Here is a 20191-nt window from a genome sequence, read left to right on the forward strand (position 1 = left end):
TTCATTCTGAAATGTTCATCTAGGTGTACTAAAACTCCATTTTTATTATTTGAACAATTTACTCATTAGTAAATTTTCATACCTCTAACTAATGAGAATTACAAATACTACCTATTCAAACTTCATTTCAACATCTGCTCTCCTACTCTGCTGAAAACCCTGTCCTGAAGTCCTCCTGTTTAAATACTGTCTGTGGGTTTCTGTAGCACCCCTTATCTTCTCTTCACCATTGTCTTGTGAACTGCTGGTTACCACCTCCTTCGTGCTAATTAATGGCAGCAGGGGGAGCACCAGTAACATGGGAAACACTTGCCTACTACAGTTCACTCTTGTCAACACTCCACAGAGGAGCACTGGGAGAAGCAAGTGCAACTCCAAAAACCTTTTTGCATCCCAAGGACACAGACTAATCAGACCTCTCAAATTCAGTACAGAACAGAGTCAGGATCGCTGAAGAGCAAGAAGCCCGAACAGTCATTGCAGATGGAATATTTGGAGAAAGTCAGCTACCAAACTCAAGATGTAAGTTTTTCAAAGCATCAGTTTGCATATTCTGCCTTGCTGTTGTGTTATCCCCCATCATCTAGAGCCCTCAGTGATTAACTTCTCATCCATGCACTGAAGTATGTCAGGAACTGAAACTACTCAGATCACATTTGACGTAGGCAAATCATTTGCTATGAATCCCACAATGAATGAATCTTTTTTTGCTTGAAGTGCAATATCACTGCCACCAACTAAAGGTATACACGGGAAAGTGTTACACATCCTCTTTCATAAGATGTATTACAAGCTCTGGATAGAATAGGATTTACTGAGCTACAGAATTCCTACATTAGGAATGTAACAGACATAGAAAAGGATGTGACTTCACATGATTTCAAAATCACAGGTCACTGGTATGTCTTTCCAGAAACTGTACTATTTCAGCTGTTGACCTCAGATTTTTTCAGTTTAGATTACATTGCCAAATACACATATTAATCAGCACAGACATTTAGTGCATTTATAGTGCTTCAGCTTGGAGAACATTTCCAACAGTATCAGTACATTGGAGACTCAGCTGCTTTACATCTTTTACAACTGCATGACTCCCAGGCACACCACTGAATTCAAGCATTCGTTAGTAGAACTACATATTACTTGAAGTTCATGCCTGAATAATGAATGCATGAAAGGCCATGTGGAAGAAGTTAAAATGATTTTCCTAAATGTGCTTCTATTTTAGTACAAACACACATCCTTACATTTCAATGCAACTGAGAAAACGGACTTAAGAATATTAAATACTTTCTTTGTCCCCTTCAACAAAGTACACTGAATAGTCATCAGTGAAGAAAAAAGGATCAGGACAATAAATCTGCCGAAGAAAGGAAAAGGAAAAAAGGGGTGAAAAAGGGGGGGGGGGGGGGGAAAGAAAAAAAGGAAAACTGTCAGATTCTTCAAACCTGATTTTCTGGTAGTGATACAAGTCAAATATATAGAGATCACACACCTGTGAAAGAGAGATCATTTCTATTATAACAGAAATGAAACTGTAGTAAGTTTTTCAGCCTCACAATTACCTGAAATATTCTCTTTTCAGCCCCTCTTTGCTTGGTATATTCTTTAGGCAGGAATTCTTTTAGGCTAGAAAAAAAGAAAAGCAATACTACAGGTTAGTGGTGCCTTCTTGAGGACAGACTCTTTCCACACTCTATTGTTGGCATTATGTTCCCCAACATTCCCAAAGTGGGCATAAAATCTCTCTACAATCACTAAGTAGGGTAAGGTTAAGAGGATAATTGGCATAACAAAATAAAAAAACCACACTTAGCTATGTCCTCACATAATACCCTCTTCATGTTTTGAAAAGTCAGAAGTAAACAAAGTTGGGACACTTTCTATTGTTCATCTATATAATGTCTATTATTATATAGCTGCATTATAATGTCTATTAGCAGCTCAAAGGGGTTCACATTTAATCCACATACATTTGCTATAGTCTGAGAAATCAAAGCTTAAGCCACTTAGGTGTCTGAGTCCAGACACTACTATTACTGTCCCGAAGCACTTTGATTCACTGACATGTGGGACACGGTTCTTCCTCTGCATGTTCCAAGAGGAGTTAAAACAAGTATTTTATTGAAAAACTGCAAAGCCTTTAAGTGGACACTTAATATCAGCCATTATGTCAAAAACAAAGTCACAAATAACTAGCCTTAATTTTTTATTTATTTTTTGCAGTACTCAAATACTAAGGTTTCAGAATATAAAGTAAACAAAACAAGTTCAGCCTCCCTGTTAAGTTCAGTGAAAGAATCTTTAAACACCTCACAAGACTGTCTAGCTGTATGTACCTCTTTTTCTTTGCAATTAAATTAGACTTTTATCTCAGCCAAACATCAACCCAACCTGAAGACTTATCAGCATCATGCATTAAAAAATGGCAGTTTTCTGGATTTTATCTTCCTATCTGCAACACTGAACTCTGATGAAATTATGCCATATATTCAGCAGTTCACCTTCAGTCTGAAGAAAATTCTGCCCTTCAAGAGAAGTTTTGGGTTTCTAACCTAAATTCAACATAAAAAAAAAAAAAACAGCACTTCCACAGATATATAAAAAAAATAAAATAATAAAAAAGAGGTTTCTAAGGATCCAGTATGACTGGAGGATTTTATCCTCATTTTGGTCTATTGAGTTTGAGTATACAAGCCCACTATTAACACAGAAACTACTAACATCACGAAAAGGTGCAGGTTTTGAGGAGGACATCTATTCCAGATTTCCTAAACAAGATTGGCAAAAAAATTGTCCCATCATTCCTCCCCCCCTGACTCCCTTCAAAGGAAGCCTGCCACTGCAGACAACAAACAAAAGAACTTCAAGACTGTCATGACTTTGTCACTCCTCAAAACCACTATCTAGTAGTTAAAATTTTCATTGTTATTGCCATAAAGCTCTAGCAATTCCAACCCAAGTAAGAGCAATTGCGCTTGCTAATCTGCCTTCCAGTGTTTCCGTAGTTGTGTCTCAACTGATTACATCTTAATTAAATCTCTTCTACAAAATGAATTCTATAGATAAAGTCTGAATACAGCTTATTATCCTAAAAAGCTAGCACATCTATTCTAAAAATAAAAAGCAAAACAAACAAACTAAACAGTGTTTTTACGCAGAATTTCATAGGTTCAAACCAGTTTGGTTACATTCACTTCTAAGAAAAACAAAAATAACTGAGTTGAATGCACTCTCATTCTAGCAGTGGATTTATACAGAAAAGGGATAATCATGCACTTCCAATTCTCATCTTTTATTAACTAAGTTAATTTTCTCAACTATTCTTAAGCAGACAAGCTATCGAGAACATCAGATTTTCAAGCATGTCTACTTATCTTGTTAGATAACATACACTTTAAGAAGCGATTGCTGAATAAACATTATTTGGAGCTTCTTGAGAAAAAGTTACATCTGCCAAGTGCCAATTGGCATACTTTTGTACGTGCAGCTGGCAGTTAGTTATGAGCTTTTTCCTTGTATGACCCTCCATTTTTCGATCAATAGAGAAGCAATCACCACAACTGAAAGGGTGAAATACTAGCTGCAGACAAATTATTTTGATGCTGCCCATAATATTTTCTTTATTTATGTTGCAACAAACAATGGCTTTACTTTATTTAACAGTTTGTGTAATAAGTTCACAAAACCACATGAAATATATTATTCATTTAGCCTTCTTTAAAATCTTTAATTACACATTGTAACAATGTGCAATGAACTCAGTTAATAAACATCTAATAGCAAGCTGTGTATATCTAACTTCATCTAATTTGAGTTACTCCTACAGTTCTTCAAAAATGATTATACCAAGTGCCAGCATATTGTTTTTCATTAGCATAAAGGTATATAGCACATCCTTGCAGAAGTTTTAGACAGTAAAATAGGCTATATTGTAAAAGTGAACTTAGTGGTCACCAAGCATGCTTAGAAATAAATGGCAGAGGCGAGCAAGTTTTAGCTGCTCCTTTCTTACCTACATACAAATTGTAAGATTTCTTTAATAGATATTCTCCATCAAATTTAAATGCGGAGTGCCTCTAGATGCAATGCAGAACTTTAGCTGTATGAGGAAGGGCTATTTAAGAGCTTTCACAATTTACTTTGGCATGAGCTCTAAGGAAATTCCAACAGTCAATATCAAAGGGTTAAGAAGACACAGGCAGTAATCTTCACCTGTGCCAAGAATGACTTATCAATGGCAAAAAAAGGATAAAAAGTAGCTCTGCACACAAACATACTGCAGACATAGCAAAGTAAGCCAAGCTGCTTTAAAATAATACTAAAATACGCTAGTACTATTCTGCTATATGCTGTTTTCTATATGAGCAGAGACTTTCATTTAAGGGAACCTGTAGGCATGTTCAGGGGCCAGCAGCTAGTGAATAAACACTTCAACAACAAGAAGTGTTTCCTGAAATGACAGGAGATGCACTCTTCAGTCAGCATTCATCTATACTATTTTTATATATTGCTCATAACAAGATAGGAGAGCTTGGCTTGATTAGACTCAACACAGAAGCATGAGATTTCACAAAAATACTGTCATGAAGGCTTAGTACAGCCAAACACATGTAAAGCTAAATCATAAGCATCTATACTTTAAAACAAAAAGCAATGACTAGGACCTTATGGTTCTCAAGTAGGCTTCTCCACAGAGAACAAAAAGGCAACAAGAATTACTTGTAAATCAGAAATGCGTAATTTCATGAAACTAGTTATATACGTGGACAGCAAGAGACTAGACTTGGTGGCCTGCAAGGCTCAATCCTCATGCAGTCAAAACCCATTTAAATTAAAATTATACGTTAAGTAGAAAAAACACCCTGCAGGAAAAAAAAAAAAAAAAAAAAAGAAAGCCAAGGTTATAGAATTTGAAATTCCAGTTCTATATTATTTCCACTGGACTAATGTTCCCTTTTCTAACATGCAGTTTGGTTATTTATACTTCTCACTCACATTAGCATATAAAGATACTGCACTTTCTGTGTAACATTTTATTCTGTGATGGACTTCCAACTAGCCAGCATTCTGTATAAAGCATAAACGTCATCCAACCAGCAGTTCTTGCTGAACATAAAATACAGTTATGATAGAGGATCGTAAAAAATAACTTTAAATTTAGAAGATCAAGAAGAATGCCTAAATAATGCCTGCCATCCTTGTTCTGTTAATTCTGTTAATTCTACTGCAGGCAAAACAATCAAAATTTGTAGAGAAATGGAACCTCTAAACGTCAGCCAAACTAAGTTTGCCCATCTGACAACAGGAAAGTAAAGCATGACAATCAAGGTTAAAGGATGGGTCTCCAGGCCAGGACTGATACAAAGAGCACAATACTAGATCTCCATTCATACAATGCCATGAGAGGGTGAATCCACACAACTAATTAACATCATTAAAAAGGTTAGAAAAATTCAATATCTACACACAACAGTATTAACTTCAGTAAAATGATTAAGTATCTTTCCATTCATGTGCTTTCCTATCAAATCAAACATCTGATATATACTAACATATACTTACTTCACAAATGGCATTACTAAATGCAGGCAGAAGATGACATCTGAGCAAGAACAAAGCTCCAGTTCTCCCTAACTCAATAACTCAGGAATAACAAAACTTCCAGTACGCTCAGTCTAATCAAGGATGCATATGACATGAGGATGGATACATTAAAGGAGAGGAGACTATTGGGTAACATGAACCTTGGCTTCCAGAGAAAGCAGAAAGGGCTTCCATGGACAACATTACCATGTGGTTGGAAAATCCAGTTGCATACCTAACTGGCACCCTAGGGGAAGCTGGCACCCTGTGTTGCCTAATAAGTCACTGTCAAATGTCCCCTCACAGCAGCTGGAATTGCTGATTTACGCAGTAAGACTCCTGGTTACAGAAAACACACAGGATCTGGCTACCACTAACTGGAATACTAATATGCTTTTAGGCTATGAAAACCTAACACTAGTTATACTTTAGGTCACCTGAATTTATAAGTTAACGTAAGTATTTACTCTAAAAATCCAGGTTTGTGTTTATGTTCTACATGAGGTCCAAACTGTATCTGCGCTTGAAAGCCTCCAAACTCGCAGGCCTTCTCAAAGGAGACAGGATGGGAGCCATTCAGAATGTCATCACGAGCCTATAAGAAATAAGCAAAGACATATCAGGGACATCCAAAAGAATTACTCCATCCCTGAAATTCATCAAGAGCTAAAACACAGGCCAAGAATCCAGCAACACACTTCTCTGTCTGAATGTCTTCATTATTCCATTGTGCATGTGTCTATGACTAATAAAATAAACAAAGGGATAGATTCTTCTCTGGTGAGTATCTACAGAGACATGCTAAAATCATGATTGTAACAACTGTTGTCAAAAAGACGATTTGATATACATTTCCTGTGGCATGTATATATCAAATACAACTTATATACATGTACACACACGTGTATGCATTCACACCCAACATAACTCTTATCTTACCACCTTGTAATAGCAGGGAAAACGATCTAACTTGCAAGTAAAAAAAAAAATTATTGTTACAGAAATAGTAAGAGGTGAAGGCAAACAGCATTTTCCTTCTTTTTGTTTACATTTTGTAGTCATAGAAGATGATGGATTTTATAGTTCTGGCATGGAAAGACTCATCTATCCATACAGAAAACAAGATAGTATCAGTGCATACTGTTGTAACAGTAATCTGGAAGAAGTATCTAATGGACATGAGAACAGCAGAGCGTGATAATCTTTTAAAACTCCTGAAAATTTAGTGCAGTCCCACAACCAATACCTTCTTATAATCATCTTAAAACCATTTTATAATTTGCCTCAGACCTTTAAAATGCAATTTAGAACAATCCTACTTGAATCAGCTTCAAGTATAACAACTGAGCATCCCGTTAAACATTCAATGGATTTTTTTCAACTAATAAAATCAACCCTAATGATTTCAAACTGAATTACAGCCAGCTACACTGGAGACTACAGTTAGAAACTATCTTCTGCAGAAAAACTCAAGTTTCCTAAGGTATAAGCATCTCTAACAATTCGGGGAACCTGCCTGGCTGGGCTCCCACTGTGTTAAATGATATGGTCCATCTCAAACAGGAAGCCCACCTGCTCTGTGCTGTTTATGTTGAATATTGTAAAGAAGGTGCAGAAGCAGCTCAGGCAGAAAGAGATAAGTGGAAAGCCAGCTGCAAGATTGAAATGAGATTCGACATTACAGAGAAAGCATCACCCATATTACAGAATGGGGAGGACTATACCTGATACCTGAAAACAATGATCTAAAGACAAGGCATTAGTGAACACATTTATTTATGTATTTAAGGAAACAAGAACAACATAAAAATCACTGTATTTTTGAATGTCCATTATTCGGTTGGAAGTATTGATTTTGAGCATCAAAGCCTCTACACTATCAAGAGTGCTAAACCAAAACCAAAACAAAACAAACACACACAATCCACATTCAGAACAAGAAGTTTAGAAGATCGAATACCTGAGCAACAACGGAGTCAGTTATTTAACACTTGTTTTTTTAATATTTTTCTTCTAATTAACCTATACAGGTTTCCTCAGGCAAGCTAGAACTGGTACTCCTGGTTCACATACTGTACCTGAACATAAAGCAAATTCAGTTGAACAGGATCTCTTGAATCTACATTCTGGTCTGAATAGAAGAACTTTCGTCTCAACAGTAACGTTTCATTTTCATCAACTCCTTGTTCTCTAAATGTTCGGCTATGATCTAGCCAATTTACTGCAACAGAACCAGACAGACAGAGTGTTTAATCTGCAGCATTGCCAGCGTTAATAGTTATTGAGAAAATCATACGACAACTGGCCTTCCCCTTGGAGGGGGACACCTAGCAAAAAAAAATTATTTTTCTTTATGTTTCTAGTCAGTGCTGATGGTTGCTACAAATGAGAATTTAATAACAGAACAGCACTGCTGAAGAAAAAGAGGAATTTACCCCATGGTGTAAAACACCATGAATACCATTGAAGCAGCAACCACAGCAAAAATAGTATTTCAATACTATATTCAGACCTTCAAAGCTGCATTGCAGTATTACTCGAAAGATTACCAAAACACCACCACCGAAACCAATTGCTTTGCTCACTTTTTTTATCCCTTAATACACTTTAAAACATCTTCCTTCCAGTAAAAGTTCATCTTAGTCCCCTGATGTTAAAACAAAGTAATTTTCATCATTTTGCATATAAAACAGATCAAATATTGTCTTAGTTCTTTGGCACACTCCATTTACACTTCAAAGACATAACCAGACACAACTTTAAACGGCTTTCAGTAGGCATCAGTAGTTAAATATCCAACTTGAATGAAGGGATAAAAAGGGTCATTATGGAAATAATCTTCCCTTCCCACTTTAAGTTATAACTCCACCACAAAAAAAAAAACAACAATATAAACACTTCAAAAGACATGCTATCTCTCATAGCTAGAGGCAACAATTTGTCTACTTAACTAAACTCAAAAATGCACAGTAGTAGATGACACCATATATGAACAGATGCAATACAGGTAGGGAACAAGTGAGTCATACTGAAGAAGCTAAAAATGCATTCCTGTATGGTTTTCTTGCCCTGTTCTGCAGAAAGGTAGTAGTGAAAGAATCATCCTGGAATTCACTACTCACAATCATCATCAGTATGAAGCTTTGCCTTCAATTTTTCCATTTTTCTTTCATCACGCAACAACGTCCTATCTTTCTTAAGTGTTCCTGTACTCTCTTCTTTCTTTTCTTCAATGCTCTCCTGGATTAAGGAATATTCCTCATAATTGGTTATTCCTGGAATTAGAAATAGATCCAGTGTTTGTAATAACAAAAATTTTATACGTTTAATACACAGATAAAATTATTTTCCATATATTAAAACACCAATGCTTCGTTACAAGTATAATGAAGATATTCCAGATGAAATGCAAACCAAAGCATGGGGAAAGGGATCCCAAGAATAATCTACAAGTTCTGCATTGAAGATGTTTCTCTAATGTTTGGCATTATTCTTCAAATATATCATATTTGAAGGTGCATTTCCCTTCGCGGATGCCTACAATTGCTTCCTGAGAACTGGGTGATTTCAGCTTGCCCACAATGTGCAGAAGAAACATGGCACAGCAGACTGAGGAATAAAAAACACGTGAGTAGAGTTCCAGAACTCTCAACTCTTCCTATGAATTTTGCATGAAACTGAATTGAAAAAAAATCAGTTCACAGGATTTAGTATATATGCTATGCCATTCTTATTTCTCTGTTCTCATCATCTTCCTCCACAGCATATTTATGTTATACAAGAAAGCAAATTAAATAAATGCTTGACCACATTCATGAAAATTAGTCAAACTAATTTTTAGAGCAAATTAATTGCAGCACATTGGAATCCAGCATAGAAGCATGCACACAGTTAAAATACACATTTTAATCTACCTTGAAAGTGAATTAAGCTAAATCTATCTCAGTCAAATTAAGATAATTAATTCTAAATGAGAATGAAGCAAGAGCTTAAGATCTTTTAAAGTAATCCATGTTGAATGCATGTTTATAGGTAAATTTGAGTTAGTTTCCTAAAATGTCTTTATTTAGATAAATATAAAAATAGACTATAACCAAAACGATACATTTTAGGCCAGCTGCTCTGGATGGTTTCCATATGTAGTTACACAAGTAACATGATATTGTGACTAAACCTAAATCGTAACATAGAAACCTAAGTTTAGGTGTATTTCAAGGTCAACAACTTCTATGTCATTAATATTTAGCGAAAATTTAGTTCTATTTTTCTACCACCTAGCAGGAAAGCTTGTATAAGAAGTAACACACACTGAAGAATTTAAAACAGTACTGTCAGATACCTGTGCCTTCAAATGTTAAATACTGAAGCTTAAGGATATAGATAATTCTTTACTGACTTTCAGAAGAAAGCATGGACAACAGCTTTCAAAAAAATGTTTGGTCACTGTTAATTGATAACATAATTTCAACAGTTTTCAACATGTGTCAACTTCTATCCAATAACACGCATGGCATCCTAAATTTCAAGATGTCAATACGGGAATAAACAAATAAATGTTCTTGAATATGTAGGTCCCAAAATCTTACCTATCCTGCTGCAAATGGTAACCAGCAATTCACCAACTGTTTTAGAATCATCCACCATGACTGTTTTCACTGAACCATCCAACATACGTATTTTCTGAGGTCTCTGTTTCTTTTTGTACTCCAATATATCCTATGAAGTAAACAATACTGTTTCTAAACGTTTAGGGAAACCACCACAAAACCAACTCTATAGGGTAGATTCCTGAAGCAAGATGCTCCCCCCCACATTTTTTTTTTTTTAGATGCATATATGCATCTTTGAAATGGATCAGTTTCAAGAAAAGACTCAAATTTCTCCTACCCCTCCAAACACTAAATATTGTTCCTGCTACTTGGGAAACAAGTTTTCTGAAAACATGTTGATGAACAAAGCAACAGACTTGTACCATACCCCATTTCTCAGCATGTAATAATCCAGCGTTCTTCCAGACTCCAACCATATACCTTTACGAGGATCTTCATCTGACAAGAACAATCCGTAGTCAGAGGCTGTGTAACAGAAAAGATGTTTCATTGAAAAATATAAAACCTCAAAAATCATCGTTTTATTCAAGATTATTCAGGTTCATGGTTAAGCTTCCATTATGTTTACCCCCCATTCTTAATGAACTAGTATGCCTTTATTTTTTTCTGTGCTTCAGAGAAATATTTAATTTAGCAGCAGATAGCAGGGTAGATCAGGCATTACAGAAGACTTGAACAAAAGCTTCACTAAATATGCACATTTCACATCCATTATGGATCATCTGTACTATATTTGTAATTAGTTCTCTCTAATAAGACCTTTTTAAAACGCTCATAGGTCCTGCTTAAAGACCTATATCCTTAGAGATCCAAAAATACAACCAGTTTGGATTTAATCATAGTATACCATTTTAAGCAGTAGTTGTATTTCAAAACATTGTTTTCAACCCTTAACATACTGAGCCTATGCTAAACATACAAATCTTTTTTTTGGTAGATGTTTCAGGTTTATAACTTGAAAAAGATAAGAGGTTTTCAGAATTATATTTGTAGTAACAATCTCAGAAAAAAAAAAAACGCATCTATTGAAGGCTAAGCAGAATCTATTGATTCCTTCGGAAACACAAGTAAACGGTAAAACTCTCGTGGCCACGGAAGAACAAATTCAGGCTTAAGCTTCAAAGCCTAGACTCCAGGTACACTAAATGAATACCATGACTGTCAGCTGAAGGACTACTAAAGCATGAAGAATTGATACACAGTACATGCTTAGACAAATCCACTATCACAAACAGAAAAGGCTACCTTTCTTCCGTTGCGCCTGCTCTAACTGTGGTCTTAAAGTTGAAGCTAATGCTTGTTTCCATAAAAGCTGGTCACCTGTGTGCACACAGTCTGTTACAACAGCCCAGTGAAGGGACAGTGCCCTCTTAATTTCAGCCATGTGATCACACCCTCTGATTAGAACCTCAAGTAAACATAGCCACAACTTTGGGACAGTGTTTCATCTTTAAGCGTATAATTCACATTTATTCAACAACATTTACATTAAACACAGTGTTATTTATGCAAAGATATAAAAACATAACTGAAAGATACCAACTTTTAAAGGAAAAACCCTTCCAAGAAACTGAGTAAGAACAACTTTTCCTACAGACCATACTTAAAAACTCTGCTGAAAAGGCAAGTGATCCATACAGAGATGTTTATGGACACAAATTCAGTACAGAATCAATTATATGAAATTTTAGAATCTGTGCCTATAAATAGCTTGTGACCTTTACAAGCACACAAAGGGCCTTTGCGCTGAGAGCAGAATTACCAAGGAAGCGTTGACTGCTCTACATTTCACTTCTGGGGAGCGCACCCTAGTAATGAAGTAACAGTAGCTGTGCAGCTTGCACATGAATATCACAGTCGCCTCTGTCCCAGCATGCAAGCTTGTTGGAGAAGTCAAAATTACATGGTTGATAGTAGAACTACAAGACAACATTTTCTGTTGTGCAGGAACTGGTTAGATCACTCTGTACTGCACCACTATGAGTTTTCCTAACGAACAGGCAAACAAATGTTTTAACAGCCACAAGGAAGGGGAAAGGATAAGTTGTTTTATATATATATTGTTATGCATTGCAACTTCAGAAAGGTGTTTAAAGTTTGCAATTGCACTGCAATCACATAAAAAAAAAACAACTTAAAAAACCTCAAGACAGTTCCCAGGCTTTTCTGAGATTTATGATATTCAGCGCTATTTATTACTTGGCTTCACTGAATACAACAGCTGTTCAAAATAACTGCCTTAGGAGATCAGTATATCAAGAACGCACAAGTTATATATCTGAAAAATAGAAGCTCTGTAACTAGACTTCCTAAGGGCTTCTGCAAAGGAGAAGCATTACTAAATAATACCAATATCATACATTACTGGATTTTATTTTTTTAAACAGTTGAGACAAGGTTTTCAGGAGACCTCTAATATTGGAAAGCTGTGCATAAAACTGTTCTAACAATTACATTCCAATGGCATTATACACAGTAGAGAACCAAATGATTCTGAAGAATCTGGATTTTTGAACAACTTTGGCTAAATTTAAAACAGATTTTCTGCCTGAGTGAACAAATATTTCAGTGTTTTCACATCTAATTTGCTCAATATGTACTGAGAGATTTGATTAATGAATAGCACCATTTTGAATATGGTGGGGTTTTTTTGTTTGTTTGTTTTTGCTCTTGTTGTTTGTTTTTAAACTTAAACAGTTTAAAGCATTTCCCTTTCTGCGTTTTGGAGATGTCCAACATTCTTTGGTAATCCACATTGTCCCTTTCTTTGCTGAGGCATCAAACAAGGTTACCCAGACCTTCCTAGAAAGCACAGCCACAAGCTTTGCTTTAAGATGATACCACAAAATCTGTTCTCCAATAACTTGGCCTTTCAGAGAACAGAGCAAGATTCAAAAAGGCTGGTGAATGTGTGCACACAGGGAAAACAATCCTTCAGCCAAACAAGCAGCTTACATAGAAAGTGAGAGTTTCAACAAAAAATGTTCCCATTGTAGAAAAAAATCTGTCTCACCACAAGAAGAAAGAATTCAGCTAACTTCAGCAACTTAAAAATCTGTTTCAACTCTGTGTCTTTTACTCCAGAGTCTTCTTTAAATTAAAACACAAGCCCTACAACCGTAAAGATAAATGAAGGAACACAACAGACCGTAAAAACAGCGTGGGTCTGTTTATTTTCAGTTCAGCCAGTGAATCGACTAAGGATAAATACAGGAACTCACCTTGTCCCATTTGAGCCTCTGGAACTCGTTCACGAATAACTCTGCAGGCATCATACACTGCAGTGGATGGTTCAAACTGCATCGTCTTCACTACATTGCATTGGCGGACACAGATCTTCAAGGAAAGTGCTACCATGGTGTTCAAAATCTTGCAAGTTTCTACTGAATTGTCTGAAAAAACAGTGATACATTATTGCTCAGAATTTTCCACTTAACTCTTTCATATGCTCAAACTGTTCATTGAAAAAAATTGAATGACTTTAAAAAAATGATACATTTTCAATAGCTCTATATACAGTCCCACTAGCATCCTCAAGCTAGAAACCATCCTCAAACAGATATTATTCTTGGCATACTGGAAATTCATTTTCAGAAGAGGTGTGTACACATTCCTAAAGGTTAATATTTTGTCTGAGATAAGACAAGATGCTGCATAAGAAAACAATATACTTATTGGGTATATCACCAACAGTAAGTATTTAGTAGTAACAGAAAAGCAACTGCATAATTTCCACTAAATCCATATTTCACTCTTCGATATGACAGATTTAATAACAAATACAAATTAGAGGTCAAATTTTCAATATGCAAAACTCAAATCAAAATGGTTATTTTTTCCTCCTCCTTTTTAAATCCTGACACATGGGAATCAGCGGGTACAGGAAGGAGTAGGTTGCTTTCCAAAGACAAAGGCTACATATTTTCAGATGAGGAAATTAACTGGTTCCCCCTAACGATGAACATGACTCTCACCATCCCTTTTTGTTAGAACATTTAGATTAGCTGGTAATAAACTGCTTAGAAAAACTACATTAAACAAAGCAGATTCTGAAGTATGCAATACTGTGTGTTCTTTTCAAGCCTGCATAAATCTACTAGATTTTTTTCTATCCTGTTATGCACCTACCCAGAGCTCCAAGAACAAGTTATTTTTCATTCCAGTTCTATTTCAGAAATGTCGTTGAATTTGACAATATTTGTCTACAAAAACAGGAAGATACAAATGATTTTTGTTTCATTTTGTAAATTGTCTGGGGTTTGTCTCAAGTGTCCTTCCTCACTGTCCTGACATTCCAAATCACACCTCCATCACTGGACTTTCCTTAGGGATCTTCAAAAATTCTTCAGAACTAAAACCCTTTCTGCATAAATGCAGAATCAACAAAATCTTAAAATGCTTTCTGCATAAACGCATGTGCATGTTTTTAAATAGGAGGGTGTGAGATGCTAAGGACTCAAATTAACTGCTGCTGATAATTTGAGGACACATTCCATTAGCTAAAAATTTAAAGGCCAGTTGTGCATCTTTTTACAGCCCAGATACTCAATTTGGCAAACTCACTTGAAGCAATAGGAAGGAACCACCATTTATATCTCAAGAGTGTTAAGAAAACAACACCAAAGCACCGAGCTTTATGACTGCACCCTTCTCCAAGGCACAGACAAATCATCTCTCTACTGATGCCATTTACGAGTAACTCTAGCTCTAAAATGTCACACTCCCACATATTACTGGGGCAGCCCACCCAGCTGCCTCTCAACAAGCTAAATCATTCTACTTTGTGTTTTTGTTTTTTTTTTTTATTACTTCCAGAACCACTTATTACCACCAGTATAAATTCTAGACAGTGCCAGATTTTCAGATTGACAATGGAAAAGAGGTCAGTGAGAGGAAAAATGTACAGGGAACATCGATGTATATACCTCAATGCTTTCTGAATCTATGAGTGCCTGATAAAAATCTGGATTTGAACCATTCTAGGCAAAGATATACATTTATTGACCTGACCTACTACCAAACACTCTTCTTTATTCTTATCCAAAAGGTCCTTACTTTCAGAAGTAATCATTCAGTACAGCAGCAGGTCAAAATAAATGCAGAAGGAAAAAGAAAACTCTGCAGTATTTCCACAGAGAATCACCGAAGTCAGGATTAGCTTAGTACTTAATCATTCATAAATAAGCAAACCCCAGAGCATCACGAAAACAAAAATATCCTAAGAAACCACAGGTTGGAGCAGTGTTCACCAGAAGGGTCCCTGGGAGAATTGTGTGTTCATGTGTATGTACATACACTGTTAAAAACAACTGGCACACTAACAGCTGGAAAATAGACACATCAGCTTGAAAAACAGCCTGAGCAAGTTGCTCAGAAAGCAACCCTAACTCACAAGCCACCTTTAAAACCTGGCTGTTGGCTCTGGTGCAGTACAGTGAGCCACAATTCCTGCTCCCTTCTCTGTCTGGAGAATGTGTTAGGGCAGGGACATTAAATGCAACCCTCTGGACTCTCCCTCTCTCATCATTGCTACTCCTCTTAAAAAGATTAAGAGAGAAAGTGACACCAGTGAGTACAAGTTCTAGAAAACATTTTCCAGAAAAAGCTGTCCTCTCCCCTTTGCTTTTTTATTGAGCCAAAGGTGAGGCTTGCAAGCCACTCACATTAAATAGAATATCCTGAGTTGGAAGGGACCTACAAGTATCATCTTAAAACTTGAGCTGTCTTGTCCATTAGAAAGTAACATGGATGTTGACCTTTTCCTGGATTTTTCAACTTTTCCATGAACGAGATGCAGTCTAGCTTTTGGTATGAATGCCTTTGGTTGAAGGGAAATATTCAGAAAAAAAATATAAATGCATTCAACAATCATCTTTTTAAAAAAAAGAGTAGAAACATGTAAAGATGTCTCCTCTCTTCTGCTAACATACACATTCAACTGAATCTGTATACTCAAATATTATAGCTAAATGAATATAATACAGTTGCACAGGCACATGGCACCACCTTCTCCAAGATCCATCTAGCCACCTTCTTTTAAGGTTAAAGTGAAACATCACCATGTCTAATGAAGTGATTCATGTTTCCTGGTAAGAAATACTAGACCAATGACTTAATAGTCATAAATTAGCACTTAGGTTGAAAGTTTCCTGACATACATAGAAATCCTTTATTATCAGCCCTGACAGTAGTCAGTGGGTCCTTGTGTAAGTTATGATGATGTATTATTATGCTTCTTAATTCTGAATCTTTATATCATGTCAGAAAACAAAATTTTCTTTTAAGGTGAAGGGTCACAAAGTAATGGCATGAAAATAGACACATTTACTTCCAACAGATAAGTTTTAAAAGTTTAATTAACCCTTTCATATGGATCACTCAAAAATGGATTTTTAAAAGGGCACGCTATGAGGAAACATTTAAATTCAGTGCAGTGCCTAATCTCCCTCTATGAATGGAGAAAAGGGGACAGAGAAAAGCCAAATGGTAAAGCTAGGCTATGAAATTTCAATAGGAAAGGTAAATATCTATGATAAAAGATATTCTGCTAAACTTGTTGTGATTTTGCAGTTTGTACTATTTCTTTTGTTAGGTTAGTATAAAATTAGCAAAACACAGCTTTTGGGCAGGATCTCACCAGTAAGATACAGAACACAGTAAGTTAGAACTTGGAAACAGCTTCACCAGTATGATCTCATCACATACTTGATAAGTTTAAAAACAAGGTGATGACCCATCGCTTCATATTTACACCAAAAAGCCCCTTCAAAATGCATTACATTGTTTCCTAGCTTGATAATATTTTCACTTTGTGGTTGTCCATTAGAAGAACCACCATAAAAACAACTTGTCCAAAGGAACCTCCAGAGGCAGTCTAGTTTAGTCCCTTTTACTGAAAAATGGTGCATCCCTATGGTGTCCCCGGCAGGTGCTTATTTTATCTATTCTTACAAAGCTCTGTTGAAATGGAGTCCACAACATCCACAGGGAAGCTACTCAATTGTTATTTTTACTAGTTTTTACATTTTACCACCACCTCACCTTGCAAGTTTTCAAACTAGGTCTTCCATGCTGCAAAAGAACCTTTCCCCCCCCCCCGCTCTACATACACAGACATGGCAAATTAATCCCTGTAGTCTTTAATACAATTTTACAAGTTATGAACCTGTTACCATGGCCTCCCAATGCCTTCTTGTTATTTTTTTTCCCTCTAGGTTCAAACACTACTCCTTAAAGAAGGAAGGACCTAAATATGCAATGGTCTAATCTCCCTTAAACTCAATGCTCCTGTTTTCAGAGATGCCAAAATATACTTTATTCCGAAAAGAGCTTACTAAAAGAGTCTATGAGTTATCAGCTTCCTTCAGCACTGTGTTCTCAAAAATCAGACGTGGGTATTCATGTGTCTACTTCAGATTAGCCTCAAACTAAACCTCCCCACCTGGCTTTCAGCAGTAACTGGGACAGGCAGTTTCCATCTCCTGGGTAACAGCCAAAATAAGAGAGCTGTTTTTCCTCAAAAGAAAAATGAACGTGGTTAAGAAAAAGGGCTGACACCATGGAGAAAAACAATGGAAAAAATCCTTCCATGTTCCCTTTAGCTTCTATACACTGATTCACACCACATTCAAGTATTTTTCTGTGCAACTAACAGACACTTTGTTTCTCTTCCCCAATATCACTTACTCTCTGGAGCAGGTGATCAAAAATCAAAGGATTCCTGGAAATCAAAAGTATTTTGGAAGCAATGTTTCACCTCGTACTAAATCTAATGCCCTGGAAGCACTGGAGTAGGCAATTTCTAAATCAGACTGTAACTGATCCGTGCTTGCAAGGCTGGAGATCGAAATAATAAGTTACAGTCCAGACAGCATGGGAAAGAGAGCAGCAGCTCGAAGTTCTTAAACAAGAGAATCATCACTGAGAGAACCCAGTACTGACAGGTATGTACCCACGTTCTGGGAAATCCCAACAAAACAAGAGTATAACCAGTGGTTGAATAAAGATGAGCAAGTGCCTATGCACCCACAGATATACCTTTGATAGATCATGACAATAAGAAAAAATATTTCCAACATACTAGAAAAGATAATACTGAAAAGTATGAGCTGAGAACGAGACAATATTAAGTTTCTTTGGAGTGAAGTAACATCAGGCTGTGGGGATGCCTGCCATTCCAGCCACAGTCCAGCACTGGTGTAACCACTACAACAGCCAGCTACCTTCCAGCTGCAGACATTAACAGCCCCTCTCAGAACTGCCAACATTTGTCTGCACAATCATGTTCACCCAGTTCTGATGCTTTTTTTCATGTGTTGGTCATCATGTTTTGAAGAGAATCTTCTCCTTAGTTTTGACAGAACTGGGTTATGGAGTGATTATATAAACGATATGCCAGATCATCCAAGACAGTAGTGATCTTCAGTAGAGGAAGAGAAGCACCATGTGGTAAAGTGATGATCACTGTCCCATTTGGGTCACCGAGAGACCAGCATGTCACCATAGCTGGCAGTCACTAACCTGGGAGGATAAAACTTGCAGCAGACACTGTACTTCCGTATGCAAAGCCTTACTTCAACTTTCAGCAGATATTATTTTATCCTTCCTCAAAGCCCCTTGCATAGACATGCATTCACACAACCACAGCTAGAACTAGGATGCTGGTACTGTTAAGCTACAATAGGTCTGGGTTTAGATGCAGATACATACTCAGTGAACAAGTAATCTCAGTGAACAAGTAATCTATTTTTCTTTTACATTTTTTTCCCACTAGAAGAATTTTTCTGAAATTCCCTAGAGAAAAATATATTTATATTATATATATACACACATATGCATGCATACACACAGTAAACATCCCTTCATCTCTTGAATTTTTTTTCAGTGAAAGTTTGAACATCAAATACATTTTCTATACTGAAAAAAAATGTAAGTATCTGTAGATCTGAACATTCTATTTTCCCTGAAGTAAGTTTGTAAAATGCTTTTCTATTGATTTACTTGTTTGATACAAAATAAGCAAGAAAAGTACAAAGTTAATGATGGACAACAAGTCACAAGATAGTAAGTCAAGCAAATGTTTGTTAACATTCCTTGAGAAATGTCTCCAAAGTAATAACAAGAAAGCTGAGTGTCAAAGCATACTCACCTTTTACTTCCACTGGCAATTCATTTCAAATTGCTTTCCCTCCTGGTGTCACATGACAAATACAGAAATTTCACATCACATTCCCTGAGAAGCTAAATGGTAACAGAGCCCAGCTCTGCTAGACTGAGAAGGTGGCACTGACACGAAAACTACCTCATCAGCTGCTGTGCAAAGAGATAGAGGGGGGAAGCATAATTATCTCAAGAAGCATTTTACAAGGACTCTCAAGAGACATATAACCCAAGATAAAAGGCTGTGCTTCTGAATATTAACAAGAACAGGAGTTTGCATCCTGTAATTCAAGCAAGAATTAACTATCATCAAGCTAAAAGCATACAACAAAACAGCAGAAGCATAGCTTATGAGAGCCACAAGAAGTGAGATTTACAGGGGTGATCATTTAGCAAACACTGATCTCCTTGAGCATTCACATACTTACCTGGCTTAATTTCTACCATTCCTACCCCAATGCTTGGGGTGTCTGACTGCTGATGAGGCAAGGACATGGTTTTTATATTTTGAGCTACACTGCTAAGCAAACAGAGAATGCAGACTTTTTTTTTTTTTAAACTATCTCAGCTTAATGCTATGATGAAATGAACATGACTTTGCTTCCATTTCACATCCTTGCCAATAGAATGCTTGAAGTAAAACAAGCCAAAACATCTGCATTTTTAAACCAAGCAAACATGGAACAGCTAACACTGATTATGGACATAGTCCATATTTGACACGTCAAAGTTGCCACTGCCAGTGCTATTGGTGAAAAACAACGCTCTGCTATGATTTAGCAGAAGTCGGTCTCCCCAGAGATGTGCCTTAACTTGTTCATTTAGGCTTGAGAAAA

The 20191-nt window shown here is 36.5% G+C and overlaps 1 protein-coding gene across 1 annotated transcript in view; it reads right to left on the minus strand.

Moving 5' to 3' along the window:
- Positions 1-20191, minus strand: part of TLN2 (talin 2) — a 228549-nt gene that overhangs the window by 143317 nt on the left and 65041 nt on the right. The window contains exons 4-10 of the mRNA XM_048081274.2: positions 13418-13588; positions 10564-10661; positions 10173-10302; positions 8709-8861; positions 7665-7807; positions 6054-6181; positions 1566-1629 (exon numbers count right to left, since the gene is read on the minus strand). Coding sequence (XP_047937231.2) covers positions 1566-1629; positions 6054-6181; positions 7665-7807; positions 8709-8861; positions 10173-10302; positions 10564-10661; positions 13418-13553 — 852 coding nt within the window. The 5' untranslated portion in view covers positions 13554-13588. The remainder of the gene's footprint in view (positions 1-1565; positions 1630-6053; positions 6182-7664; positions 7808-8708; positions 8862-10172; positions 10303-10563; positions 10662-13417; positions 13589-20191) is intronic.

This window comes from Anser cygnoides, chromosome 11 (assembly GCF_040182565.1).
Source record: "Anser cygnoides isolate HZ-2024a breed goose chromosome 11, Taihu_goose_T2T_genome, whole genome shotgun sequence".
Classification (NCBI taxonomy): Eukaryota; Metazoa; Chordata; class Aves; order Anseriformes; family Anatidae; genus Anser; species Anser cygnoides.